This window comes from Seriola dumerili, unplaced genomic scaffold, assembly GCF_002260705.1.
Source record: "Seriola dumerili isolate Sdu_G_001 unplaced genomic scaffold, Sdu_1.0 BDQW01000120.1, whole genome shotgun sequence".
Classification (NCBI taxonomy): Eukaryota; Metazoa; Chordata; class Actinopteri; order Carangiformes; family Carangidae; genus Seriola; species Seriola dumerili.
Window position 1 is genome coordinate 851,993 of NW_019174375.1, and position 14,396 is coordinate 866,388.

Here is a 14,396-nt window from a genome sequence, read left to right on the forward strand (position 1 = left end):
TTTGTTCTCAATTAATCAATCAACTACTTTGTCTTTAAAGCGCCAAAACATAAGGACAAATACTCATCACGAGCATCCAGAAACCGAGGATTCACAAACACTGGCGAAGATGACTTCAAATCAATATGACGATTATTTCAAATTATTTCAATTTCATTTCGCACTCTTCATATTCAGCGATGCGATTGTGATCCAAGTGATTCATCAAATTAGCGGTGTTACCTTTAGTCGCTATCCATGTTGCGTTCACCGCTTTCCGGTAGCCGTGACAAATAAGGCCCAATCAGGAGACGTCATCGTTTCCTTTGGTCTCCATCAGACCGTCCAGACTACACAACAGGACCAGCAGCATTTCCAAAACTCTCCATTTTAGCGGTTAAAAAAAACTGGAGTAGTGTGAACGCCAGGCGTTAAATGTAGCATAAGTGACTCGTTTTAAAACTAAAACGTATTAAAGTGGACATAGCCTGAGGCTCCGTGTTTGCGCTCGTGTCATCCATATCGTCAGCTTCGCTCTGAGAGAGCATAAACTCACATTAGTTGGACGTGGCGGAGGCACGTGAGGTATTAACTTTTTTAAGGGAACAGTTCATCAACGCACACACTAGGGAAAGTATTAATCTAATTAACCGACGTGAGCAAGATTAAGTCGGTGAGAGGTTCTACACGTCTACATTTTCCGTTAATTGCCCAGCCTTAATTTAGCCCTTTGTTTGAGAGGGATGCACATCCAAATTTTATATGACATCTACCTCCTGTTCATTTCAAATTAAAACACAGAAACTGAGAGGTGTCTTTGGTTATTCATAAATTAAATGACGAGAACCATGTTGCCGCTTGATAACACTAAAGCACATACCGTGTTGTTTGACAAAGACTTCGTGCTACATGATAAATTAAATATGATACAATAACAAAGTGCTGAGGAACTATTTTCCCTGTGGGAAGGTCTCTGTACCCAGGGGACATGTTTTGTTGTCACACACAGGTGGGTAGTGACACTGTCTACAGCTCACCTGTTCCAAACATAAACTAAAGCCAAGCCATTGTTACTCAATACGATATACTCATTTACTTTTAAATAGTAAAACATCATGTACTAAAGCACTGCCATGAAACACTGGAGCGAGCTCATATGGTTTGTGGTCCATGTTCTTGTGACTTTATATGTAACTTGATCTTAATTCTCCTAAGACCACAACATATTCTTTTAAGTCTCTCAGGAGAGAAAATGAAATTCTTCTGTATGGGAACTTACCAGACACAAATCTGCAACCTAGCTCGAGCCCAAAAATAACAAATAAATCAGGGCTTGTATTCAGAAGCCCCTGTTTTACAGTCTGGTTTGAGGCCAAGTGATCCTCCATCAAGCTAATGGTAAAGTTTAGTAGAAGTCTTCCTTTCATATTATCAAAGAAGCGTTCTGTCAGCTCCCTGCACAATATCAACACGGATGATCTTTATTACAGTGAGATACTCTCATTTAAGACATCAATTCTGGTGAAAACCAACATGCCAAATGGACTGAAGAGAAGATTAATAGTCTCTCTGTACATTTAACTGGAATAAGTTTTATTTTTGGAAAGAATAACTTTTATGTTTAAATTATAAAATTTTTATTTGTTCACTCTGGACCGGACAGAGTCGTAGATGTTTCTGAGCACATCCTACGAATCCAGTTAAATTTGGCTGAACAAACAGAGGCTGGACTCCATAGACTGGATCCATACTAAACCCGCCTTCTTTTCAGCAAGGTGAGCAAAGAATGTTTGAGGTCCCGTATAGTATAAAGGTAGATTTCCATGTGTTCTTTGATTATAAAGCAGGTCTAGGNGTTCACTCTGGACCGGACAGAGTCGTAGATGTTGCTTAGCACATCCTACGAATCCAGTTAAATTTGGCTGAACAAACAGAGGCTGGACTCCATAGACTGGATCCATACTAAACCCGCCTTCTTTTCAGCAAGGTGAGCAAAGAATGTTTGAGGTCCCGTATAGTATAAAGGTAGATTTCCATGTGTTCTTTGATTATAAAGCAGGTCTAGGTTCTATATTAATACTGTGAAAAGTATCAAAGCACTCAATCAACGGAAAATTGCACACAGCCTGTTTTCAGAAACTGAACCTTAAAACGAGCCGTCAGGACTTCTGGAACTTTGTGATGTCACAACTATACAGTCGCCGCCCACCACAATCAAACCATTTTGTTGTTGTTTTAATTTAATTAGCACCAAAACTAGTAGAAGCTGGAAAATTTTCCAGGGAGAGGGAGATCTGGACTACTTTGCCTGACCTGCTGCCACTGCGACCGGACCTTAGATAAGCGGAAGAAAACGGATGGATTGATGGACACCAAGGCTGTGGTTAAAAAAGTCTTTTGCTTAGGATGGTTCCTAACTGAGTGAAATGACCAAGAAGTATGCATTTACACGCGAGTTTCACCAAGCTACAGGAGAAGGCTAATCGCTTCCACCAGGAGTGCCAACAAGATTTTATTTTGTTTTGTTTTTGAATTTGAATTGGGAGCGGAGCCTGCACCAGAAGCGACCCCCAGTTTGGTTCAGTCAACAGCAGCAACAACCAACTCACACCTTCATTTCTGCTTCTTTTAAAGCTGTCTTCAGTTTTGCATAGATTCCAGCCTCCAAGCACCAATCAGGAAGAGTGAGAAAGAAATCCTTGCGCCTTCTTTGATTCTTACAATACATGTTTGTACTGACTTTAATGGAAGCCACTCCTTCAAGTACATCATGTTTTGTTACTTTAAAACCAGTCTGACTTTAACTTTTCCAGCCTTATTCATCGCCTTCTGTTCCATGTGTTTTGATTTTCCCTAAATTTCACAAGTGCCAGAGTCGGACACATTAGCTTTAAGGGCTTCCACTACTGCTCTGCTTGTTCTTGAAGAGGATGACAAACCCACTCCACAACCGAGCTTACATTAGCATTACTCACTGGGGAAACTGCGCAGGCTGTTTAGTTACCTCAATGTGATGTCAAGTCTCTCTTTGTCTGGGATTTCACAATGCACGATGCAGATTAAGTCAAGACATGTTCAACCTTGAACGTCCGTGGGAACGCCTCGATACGTGCGCCAACACAGGGTGCAAAGCTCGGAGGAGACGGATCAAAAATTCCTTTCATTCCACTGAATGAAAACGGATGAGATAGTGACACCAGTTTAAGGGTCTTTTGACTTTAAATCAATTAGAGACATTTCAGGTAACTACTTAAGGCTTAAAATCTAACATCTTGGAAGCATCACAGGTGTCACCTCGGGGATCTGCAATCAACACACTCACCTTTTCTCACAAGAACGAGGCACAAAGTTTCAACAGGTTTTCCCGTAGGTCGCTAAAACAGATCAGAGATATGACTTAACCTCTACACCAGATACTAATTAAAGCCACCAGAACATCAGTGGCAACAAAGAGCCACTTTCATCTTGTTCCAGAATCCTGAGTCAAGAGCTGAACCTTCACTGTCAGAACATGTGAAACATCGCACAGCTCCGGCAGCCTTGACCGTCTCTGGCCTTACAAGTCTTTCAACATTTCCGCCATGAGGAATACGCTGGAAGCTGGACTTTCTTTCCTCCATCCTGTCCTCCCTCCTGTTTCATCATCTCCCTCTCTTTCATCTTGCTCTCTCCCCAGCTCTCTCTCTCTCTCTCTCTCTCTCTTTCTCTGCCTCCGTCTCTAATGGACCTGATGGCCTCATCAATAATACACTCAAACATTCGTCTGCTTCAGCGGCTTCAGACAACAATGAACAGATTCTTCATGCTGCTGTGTGCGTATGTTTGCGTGTATCATGTGTGTGGCCACCACCCCCCCACCCCACCCCACACTCTTGCCTCTTTTGTACCTCTGCTGTGGGTCACTGGTTCAGCTAACAAGAGCACAACAAAAGGTAACAGGATCCATACTGTCTGTGTTTACGTGTGTGTCTGCCAAAATGAAAGAAGGTGTTAATTTAATTGAGTTAACAATGACATGTAACTTAGGAAAGGCGAAGTAAACGTTCCGCCTTTTTGGCTTGAAAAATGACTTAGACCATCAATCCATTACCAAACTGATGATAAATCAATGAGCTAATTGGTTTGGCCTCACATAATATATTAGAAATTGCTTTACTAGTGTCAAAACAAGTGACAGCAAAACTATAATCATCTAATCTGAGACTAAATTAAATTCAAAAAGAGAAAAATCTTATGTTAATAAGGCAAAATTCTTCATATAAACAGTCAGTTGCGTCAATGTTAAGACATTTACCCCAAATTAAGACTTAATAAGAGGAATTTGAGAACTTGTTTTCATCATTACTTACTTTTAATGTTTGTTTATTTTGTTTGGCAGAAATAGGCCTCCATACTGAACACATTTTACTGCTAGCACTGTTTGACTTTAAACTGAAATCGATCTGAAACAGCTGATTTATTGATCGCAGTTGATTGTTGGAATATAATATCATTGTGTAATTTATTTATCAGGCAGAGGTATAGGTTCAAGCTTGCATGGACATACTGGATTACCAGCCGGTCTGAGGGATTCTCTGATTTGAATTGAAATATTAACTAAAGTGGTTTCGGCATTGTTGTGGCCCTGACTAATGGTCGTCTAGGTAACTAGGTTTAAGACTTTATCTAAGCCCCTGAAATGGTGCATATTCTTATTTTTCTGTCAGTTTATTCTGGCCATACTCAAATGTTATGATTATATTTGAAATCTGTGTAAATAAATTAATATTTTGGGTTTTGAGACAGACAAAAACAATGGACCCTGAGGAATTTTTTTTGTTTGTTTTTTTTAATGGCCATAATGACATTGTTTGTAGCAGCCTTAATAAAGTACTTTTTTTGGTGTGTGTGTGTGTGTGTGTGTGTATGTGTGTGTGTACTTCAGGGTGTCACATCCCTGTCTCTTACCCAGTCCTCGAAGTGCTTGCTGTTGTTGTGCAGGATGTCCTCGAACTGGATGATGCAGTTGGCCACGAAGTCGTCGTAGCCGATGGGCGCGTCGTGGAAGACGGACAGCTCGATCCGGCGGCCGTCGTGGACCTCCGTGGTGAACTCGTCGTTCCACGCGGGGCTGTTGGTCTTCTGCTTGGTGCAGGTCTGGCCCACGCGGGAGTCGTCCACGTTCAGGGCGATGTACGTGTCCAGGAGGAACGTCTGGGTCTTGGGGCCGACGGCGTGACGCAGGGACCAGGCAGTCGGTTTGAGGCTGAGAGCCTCGCAGATCTTGATCTTCAGCTGCCCGTTGAAGACCACCATGGCGGTGAAACGGCCCCCAAACACTTGCTAGTTGAACCGTAACTTGTTTACACTGAAAGCACCTCACCTTTCCCTCCTCGACCACTTTTAAAACAACGAACCTCCTCGTGCTCTAACGGTTTGAATAACGGCTCTGTTCAACCGGTGGTCCTCCAGGCAGATCCTGTATTCCTTCCAGTTGAATATGACGCTAACGGACAAAACGTAAACTGTGCAGCCTTTTATTTTTTCTTAATTTTGTCTTGCCTTGAAACGTTTACACTTGGCGAATACGCTTTAAATTTCCTTTAAAAAAAATTTAAAAAATAAAGCAGTCCGTTAACCCGGGGGCAGCCTTCTTTAGAAGTGAACGGAAGAAATATGAACAGCTACCAACAGTTAGCAAAAAACACATGAGCAAAGGCCCCAGATGTGAGTCGGTGTGTCATGCTTTTATTTATTTATTTATTTATTTATTTATTTACCTTCGAGGGTTTAATAAAGTCCGTTAGCTGTAGCGGGGCACCGTGGAAACAGTAGCCCGTGTTGCATTGCACCGTGTGGCGGTGGGGTGGGAGGCTCCAGATGCCTGCTGGAAGCCGCCGCGGCGCAACGGGGATGTGCGAACCGGACCGCTGCGACCAGACAGCGGCTGGGAACAACCGCAGCAGGAGCCGGAGAGGAGGGGGCAGAGTCAGGCGGTAGGTAGGTAGGTGAATAGGGGGTCCCTGCTCCTCGTCGTTGCACGGCCTGGGTTCATCCACTGACGGCTGTTGAGCTTAACTTCCCGTGGACATACCTCTGGCTGCCTCCGCCGACACTGCTCTCTCTGCCTCCGTCTCTCTCGGTGCAGGAAATGCGAAAAACACGTCAGATTTCTCGGAGCCTGGTGTGACAGACTGGGGAGTGCGACGCAGCCCAGACTAGGGAGGTGTTTAGGAGCAGCAGGGCTGGAGAGAGGAGAGGGGGCACGGCCGTGTGGGTGAATATACGAGTGGTGGGTGTGGATGGTGGTGGTGGTGGTGGTGGTGGAGGTGGGGGGGAGTGGATAAAATAAAAAAAAGCTTTACATTCCGCCAAGGTGCCCTTGAGCAAGGCTCTATGTAAACACCCAGGTGGGGTTGAAAATAAGCATGGTTGCACACTGCTGCTGCTGCTGCTGCTGCAGTTGTGCACGTCAAACTGTTGAAAATGCAGCGAAACAGGTGTTCAGAAAAATAAAGGCTGAAAAAAACAACTGAAATGTGGATGGGAGCCAGTAAGACGTCCCCCCATAACCCCCCCCTCCCCCCCACGTCCCTCCTCCCTTTGCTGAAAGTCCAGGTGCAGAAATATGAACATTCATCCACTCAATAAAGGCCAATTGCCAACTCCATAAAAGATGATGCCTTAGGGGGTGAATGTAGGGATATGTGAGGCATGTGTGGAATTTCAAAGAGATGATTGCATGCCATATTACTTAGCCTATTAGCCACATGACCAAGCTGTGTGCTGCACTGTGCAGTTTACTATAGCAAAGAAAAAAAAACAACATTTAAATTATGCAGAAATATCTCATTTTGTGGGTCGTTTTCTGATATGGCAGAATTATTAGATTTACAATAACTTTACTAAACAGTTAACATTGAAATCACTGTGGAAGGGAACACTTGGGAAGCATAAGCATCATTTAGAGCTGGAGTTTGGTCTGCTTACAATCAAAATTCAATTGTTTTCCCTCTTCGGGCTGTGGAGTTCTCTTTCCCACTGCTGTGTGTGTGAGTAATACCCTGCACCTGTGAGATTGTGTTGCAATATGGGAATTTTAGCAGGAATTTCATAAATGAAAAATAATGTCCTGAGTCTTCACGGCCTAAATTGAAAGTGCTGCATGCAGACTATACCTTCCCTGAGCTATGTCACTGTAAAATCATTGTTTGATTGTGTCGAATACCCACCGGAGTGAAATAAGATTGATGTCTGTATCAAGGAGGCCGGACGTACTGTAGCATGTGAGCTGGCGGATATCAGAGGAATTTAATTTTCTGCATGTTCTGCACAAACGCCTGGATTACATACATGAGACTGCGTGTGTGTTTCATCAATGGCACAAGTGGAAAAATGTGATTTACTGAATGTCTGGTCTGACTCGAAATGATATTAGATGAAGAATCAGACATCTTGTGTACCATGTGTGCAGAAATGTGTCTTAGTGGCATTAAATCATTAGCGCAGGAACATACTGTAGCTGGCAGATGCAGCACAAGGCCGACGGCAATTCACATTTTACACAAAGGAGCAGCACATTTATCTGCACAGATAGCGTTTAGTCATTATCTGTGTTCAAGCGGTGTGCAACACAGGAAGGATAACAGACTGGTGATTCAACAGCACATCATGATGAATGAACATGGGCCTTTAACAAACATTTTGTAAAATGTGCCAGGTTTTTAATGCCTAAAGCAAAACAGAGAAGAAAGTGTTCTCTGTATACAAGCGCTTATATTAACTGACACTTATTAGGCAAGTGTCAGTTAATATAAATTACCATCTATGTCTCTGTCTCCTGATTTTGCTTTAAAACTTGGCTGTATGATTACAAAATGTACCAGATCTGGATTTCTATAAACCGCCCGGTCCTGTTGTTAGCACGCAGGGACTGACTTTACGTTGAAAACTTTAAATTTAAAGTGTGAGGAAATCTCTAAACACCAGCTAAGGAGTCATAAATATCTGCGATGTATAACAATCTGATATCAGGAAGTCTATTTTAGACGTATACAAATTAGAAAACGAAAAACAAAAGTGAAGAGAGCAGTAATATACCGTGGATGCTGTTGTCACTTCACAGCTTCCAGTAGCTACTGTACAACTGAGCACATAAAAAATAAAAAAAACACACTGAACACATCTGCCCTCTCCTGGTCGAAATGTAAAACTACAAAGTAAAACAATTAATACCCACTGCATGACACAGGGCAGTAAAACAGGCATTGTTGAAACTTCCAGTGACATTAAAAATCCTACACACACAATGCTGCAGTAAAAACATCATCACAAGAACAAAGAATGTCAAACAATGTATTTTTGTCCCATCAGGATTCAGGCCAATAACCTTTCAGATACCAAACCTGCTTCTTCTTTAACCACCTGAGCTATTAGAGTTTTCTAAAAATGTGAGTACATCCTCTCATCCTCTCTCCAGATCTCCACATCATCACTCTCTATAATCTACGCATTTTATGCTTTTATGACGCCAGGACTTTTTGTAAAGTTACTTTTCATCTACAGACTGGTTAATTTTCTGCAGATTCCTCCTTCAGCCTGATCCTTCTCGTGCACATCAGTGTTGGAAACAGTCTATTAATGGCCAAATGACAAAGAGCTGCCTGTGCAGGCTGCCGGCATTTGCTGCCATCTAGTGTAACCTGGGTGGAAGTTCAGTCTCTAGTTGACAGTCTTAAACAGCATGTTTTTGCCTCCAGATGCAGAAAAAGTGAACGTAAATCTTCATTTTCTTTATTACAAAGGGTGCAATATGGAAGTAATATTCTTCCTCCATAATCTGAAAGCAACAGTATCCTCCTGTCCCTCATTTTTCCTACTTGTTTTCTCATTAAGCAGATCAGCCGATGTGTCTCTGAGCTCTGCAGATAGGAATCAATCACAGGCCGAGGAAATCCCCTGGACACCGGCCACGTCCTGCCCTCTCTCCCCCTCTCACTCAGCTTGCCTTAAATCAAATGAACATGGCTTGGCAGCGGCGGATGGGATCGTTCTGTAGTTGTCATCACAACTGTAACTATGGTCACACCAGGACAGTAACATCCCCAGTCTCTGCAGGAAAATAACGATTCTGAAGCATGAAAGGAACATTTTTCCGCGATAAGTGGCTGCAGGAATGAAAGGAAAATTCTTTTTTGTGAATCAAAGAGGAAGCAGAGACAAGAGTTTATTGTTCCCAGATAGCTATGAGGACAGTTACCTGTTTTTACTTTTACTGATAAAACAGAAAGACAATCCTTCTTAATGTTCTTTTTTTTTAAAAATTACATTTTTGACGATTGATAATTGGAACTGTTTTCATCGGGTTTAGGTCCCAGTTTTTCAAATTTGGTCAAAATCTTTGATTTCCAACTGGTAAAGCAAACCAGTGTCTATAAGTGACCTACCATATTCACGTGCACGTGTGACACATTTTTTCTTGTTATATTTGAATCATTTTGATGCAGAAAATTATTAGAATGTCTGAAAGGATTAACACAATTTTGTCCAGTAGTTTTTTAATTAGTTTTTTCTTCTTATATATACATCCTGTTAATCCAGACTCCACTTGTGATTCTTTATGGGGGCCCAAAGCTAAAATCTCCCCTGAAGCAGCGTGTGTAGCCTATTTTTCTGTTTATAGTGTTCTAACATACAGTATATCTTTTCCTGTGTGAATATTGTAACTAATAACTAATAAAATTATTATTTATATTAAGTTTTTTTTTCAAGTCAAGTCAATGATATTTTGTGACATAAAAAGTTTGCACATTTGACATTTTCTCCTAAAGGTATAAAATCACATATCCTCATAATCGTGAGCAAAATCCATTCACTGATGAAGACCAAGTGATGTGGCTGAAAGCTCAGAAAAATAATCCACCAAGTGACCTTATGCTAAGATTAAAAACTACTGTTTCCGAGGTCAAAAATGAATCTTCACATTCAAAAAGTAATTTTTTCTTACCTGTATATTTCTGTGTCAGTTGCAGTAGCAGCTATTAAACAGCAGGGGCCACCAAACATCAATCAAATATTATAATCTTTTTATAATCGTTTCCCAAGGCCGTTTAATTCTCCTCTCTCTCTCTGACATCCACTGACTCTGTCCATGCTGTCAGTCTGCATCGGTGTGTGTTTTAGTGTGTGTGTGTTTTAGTGTGTGTGTCTCTCTGCTTGTCTAGAAAAATGGCCATGATGACAGAATATGCAGAAATTAACACGCGTGTTTTATGGCACATCTGCTCTATTAAACACCACGCAGCTGGCGGTGAAAGATGTGAACGTTGTGCACAAAGAGAAAGACGATGAGCAGCAAAACCAATGACATTGCAAGTACCTGCTCTGCATCCTGCATATCCTCATAATCCTCATTCATCCACATCCCTCCGGTGCAGTTAGTTATTCCGCAGTTTAATTATAAACAAACTGTCAAAAATCAATATTAGTTTTTTTTTCTTCTTCTTCTTTTTCATTTTCCTCACAGTGGGTTCTTTGTGTAAGCCAATCAATATTCCTACTTTGGCCCTTGGGAGGAGGTTAAAAACGATCTATAATAGGATTCAACTCAAGCAGCAGGAATAACAACAAGCCAAACCAATTTCCCACAGGCGAACAGTGAGGCACAGGCTAACGCTGTTTACTGTCCCTTGGAGCTTTAAACTAGTAGATTTGAGCAGCTCATGTTGATCAGGCCTTTCAGACTGGAAATGCATTTGAAGACTGAATAGACAGGAGTTTGATGACTTTAATTTGTCGCATTTTGCCTGAAAAATACCAATAAACATTTATTAAACAAGTATTTGTTAAATATGACCCAAAAAAAAACCCATCCACTTTGCACAAAGTCTCATTATACCAACACTTGTGACACCAAACTCTTACAATTAATTTTCCATTTCATATCCACCCAGAAAGTTAATGAATATTGATGTGAGAAGGGTGCATATCTCCATATCCTTGACCTTGTCATTTTATCTCGACTTGCAAGGCAGCGTAGAACCCAGATCAGTATTCCCATCACAGGACATTTGATAAATACTCTCCCTAATTTAGAGGCAAGGCAGATGGTCTCGTTGCTGGCAAAAGACCTGCAAAAATTAGGACAAAGAAAAAAGTGTACGTCAGCATTAGTAGCATCAAGGTGCACCGTGGAGAGCGGGAGGCAGTGCTGTGTGTCCCAGGAGGAGGTGTGGAGAGGAAAATCCAGCCTGCAGTAAACCAGCTGTTTCCTCAAGAGGTGGCCGACTGCCAGAATAACGGCTGTATTCAGATAATATAGATTCTAAATAAGAGTCATCTGGAGTTATCTGAAGAGTTAAATGTGATTCAGCACTGTGGGGAGAGCAGTAAACGACAAACCAAACCACACACGCGTTCGGATGGCTTCTCATTAAAAAAAGAAGTGGTTAGAAAATATTTAAATATTGTAGATTAATGCGCCGTGAATGAAGGAACAAACCCATGAAAATAAAATCTGTCTTAATCATATGTAGCAGATAGAGATGAATCTTATACATGCTCTGATCTGCTGAACACAAGCAGTCACTGTGAGTATGCTTGATTTGTTCATTCATCTTCTTCCCCAAATCATATTTTTTTTCCCCCTAAATGAGTAAGTTAGAAGATAGAAACTGACGTTGACACACAGGACAATGCATTTTGGATGCTGTCCCCTGCAGTCAGCTTTGGTTACTTTCAATCGTGCCTACATTTTGTTTTCTAACCATAATCAAATAGTTCTAGCCGCCTGAACTTAATCAAACTTTGATTGGTGGAAAATTGGGAAGCAGTATAAATCTCTTTTTTCCTTTGTTTTGCAACAGTCATACGAGTCGAGTTTCAAATGTAATTCTTGACCTTGGGCGATTTGTAAAAAAGAAAACATTAAAAAACAAGAAAATGCCATTTCCAAAGAAATCACAGTGGGATTGCTGCTTCTGCACAAGCTGAAGCTAAACTGAGTTGCTGGCTCGAATTTGTATGAAGAAGCAGCTGAAGGCGAAGTTAAAAAAAAAAAAAAAAAAAAAGGGGTGGTGACAGCAACGGGCTCCTGGCTGAGCCGTGCGAAGATGCTGCTAACACGGTTAGCTGTCACAACTGTTACATTAGTCTTACAGGCTGATCGCACACATCCAACAGCCATTTTTCAAATATCATATATTTTTTAAGGTCACTTTACAAGCTCAATCATTTTGACTCTAATTTGAGCCTATATACACACATGGGGTGGAGTAATACACAGGACTTACCATGTCTTGCTGGTTTCCAGAAATCGTGGTTCTGACCCGAGGTGGATTCTGCTATGCCTATGAAAAACACAAAAGGAAAAATAAGGACATGTGAAGCAGCTCCTCTTTTGACTGAAATGTTTGAGGCAGTCTAAGGACATAAGATGTATCAATAATCCACTTAAAAAACTCATTTAGCATATACTGTAATAAAAACAATACATGTAAATGTGAAGAATTTGTAGAATAGAGTCATAAATAAAATAAACAAATACATTAGTGGTGAGGCAACACAAAGACACTAAGAGGAATAGCTTCTGTGTCACATACAAAGCACAAAACTTTAAAACTTGATGCTCAAAATTCCGGCAAGTGTGTGACACTGAGGTTACAAGTAGAATTTAAATTCAGGTGTGAAAATAGGATCTAAATACTTGTAACCTCCATACACCTGCAGATTTATGAAGGCAAGGGGATACTGCAGGACACATGGGTGGGCCTTGGCAGGATATAGCAGCATGAGGACATCACAAAGGCAGACTCAGAAAATAAGGTTTATTGCTGGGTAGGTTTTCACTTACAAGATATTTGGCTTGGTGTAGTATTCAATTAATGTAATCATAGGAAATATATAAAAAGAACAAAGACACTATACTATGTACAAAAGTGTTTTAGAATGACAAAACTCCTGCTGGGCAAGATGTGCAAAAGATCACAGTATAGACAATATCTGTCATGTGCAGGGATAATACCTCAAGGTGTTGATGTAATGTGGTTGATGACTGATGAGGCCAGATGCAGAAGAAAAGGCAGGTGCTGGTCCATCATTGGTGATTAGACTGGAATTCTGGTCCTGATACAGACAAACATGTGATAGGACAATTCCTTTAGATCAAACAAGCTCTTTATATTCAAACATGTTAGGTCTGTTCTGTGTATATAATAAATTGTGAGGCTAGATATGAATATGCAAAAATAAACGCAGTATGAATATTATGAAATGTAAATGCAAGGAAATGAAAGGTAAACAACTAGAGGTGTGATAAGAATTCAATGTAAACACTATATAACCAACAAATTCAGTAGTACAAATATGGATATACTGTAAAATCCATAACCAGTATAGGCAGTGGTATATTCATTATTAAGAATCAGCAGTATGAACATGTATACACTGTGGGTCTGATTTAATCACAGTGGTATAGACAAGTCTTACTTTTCAAATTGAATGATAGCATGTTACTCACCTAGACCCTCCTCACTGTCTGGACTCTGCCGTTGGTGAAACAGGTGGAGGCGGTATTGCATCTGTACTGGCTCAGGTCCTGATAAAGACAGAGGTATGATGAAATCTGCTGAGAAACATAAAGACCTAGTGCACTTTCAATCATGGCTGCTCTCCTAACAGTAATGTAAAGTGGTTACAACATGGTGAACCGATCGACGTGTATTCACTCGGTCTACTGGGTCCATACAATCTCAAATTACAGTCATCAGTTACAAGATGAGCCTAAAATTACTGACGTCACTAGCTGTACAACAGTCGAGAGCAACAGACACAATCCTAGTAACATCTAAAACGTCTGTCGACAACGTCAATATCACCACCTGAAATGTTTGTCGGTACGGTTTGTCAGTCGTTGCACTGATTATACTTTTAGCTAAAGAGCTAATGTTGAAGCTACTCACCGGGCTAACAGGAAAGTTGCGAGCTCGGCATCAAACCGCATCTCTTTACTCTCAGGAGCTGTCTCCAGCGGTGGAAAACCACACCGAGATTTACTCGTGTTGCTTCTTTTCTTTGCAGTTGAACGTGGTTTCTTGTCGGGAGCGGTCCTGCGGGATACAGATGAATATTACCTTTTAGGAGGTTCAGCCATTCCTGTGTTCCTGTGATGCGTCAAGCGCTGCCGGAAGTTGTTCTTCTTCGTGGGACTGAGGGCAGACTTGACGCGCCACTGACTCACACAGCGTCTACAGTCACAAAGTGATATTACAACACAGGACAGGTCGGTGCTGGTTTGGGGCTTGCTTTTAACTGACATCACAAAGAGTAAGTGACATCATCTGAGGCAGCCAGGAACAGGGCTCCTAGCCGCCATGCAAACTGGTAAAAACGGATCTGTCAAGTTTCATCTCCGGGTTGGTGCTCCTATAAAAGTGTCAGAG

General features: G+C 41.3%; 1 protein-coding gene across 1 annotated transcript in view; it reads right to left on the reverse strand.

Annotated features, from left to right (window-relative positions):
* The window catches only part of LOC111223864 (protein kinase C epsilon type-like), a 67,481-nt gene extending 62,053 nt beyond the window's left edge, over positions 1 to 5,428 (reverse strand). Inside the window, exon 1 of the mRNA XM_022748156.1 lies at positions 4,927 to 5,428. Within this exon, the coding sequence (XP_022603877.1) occupies positions 4,927 to 5,274 (348 nt within the window). The 5' untranslated portion in view covers positions 5,275 to 5,428. The remainder of the gene's footprint in view (positions 1 to 4,926) is intronic.
* Positions 5,429 to 14,396: the final 8,968 nt, after the last annotated feature.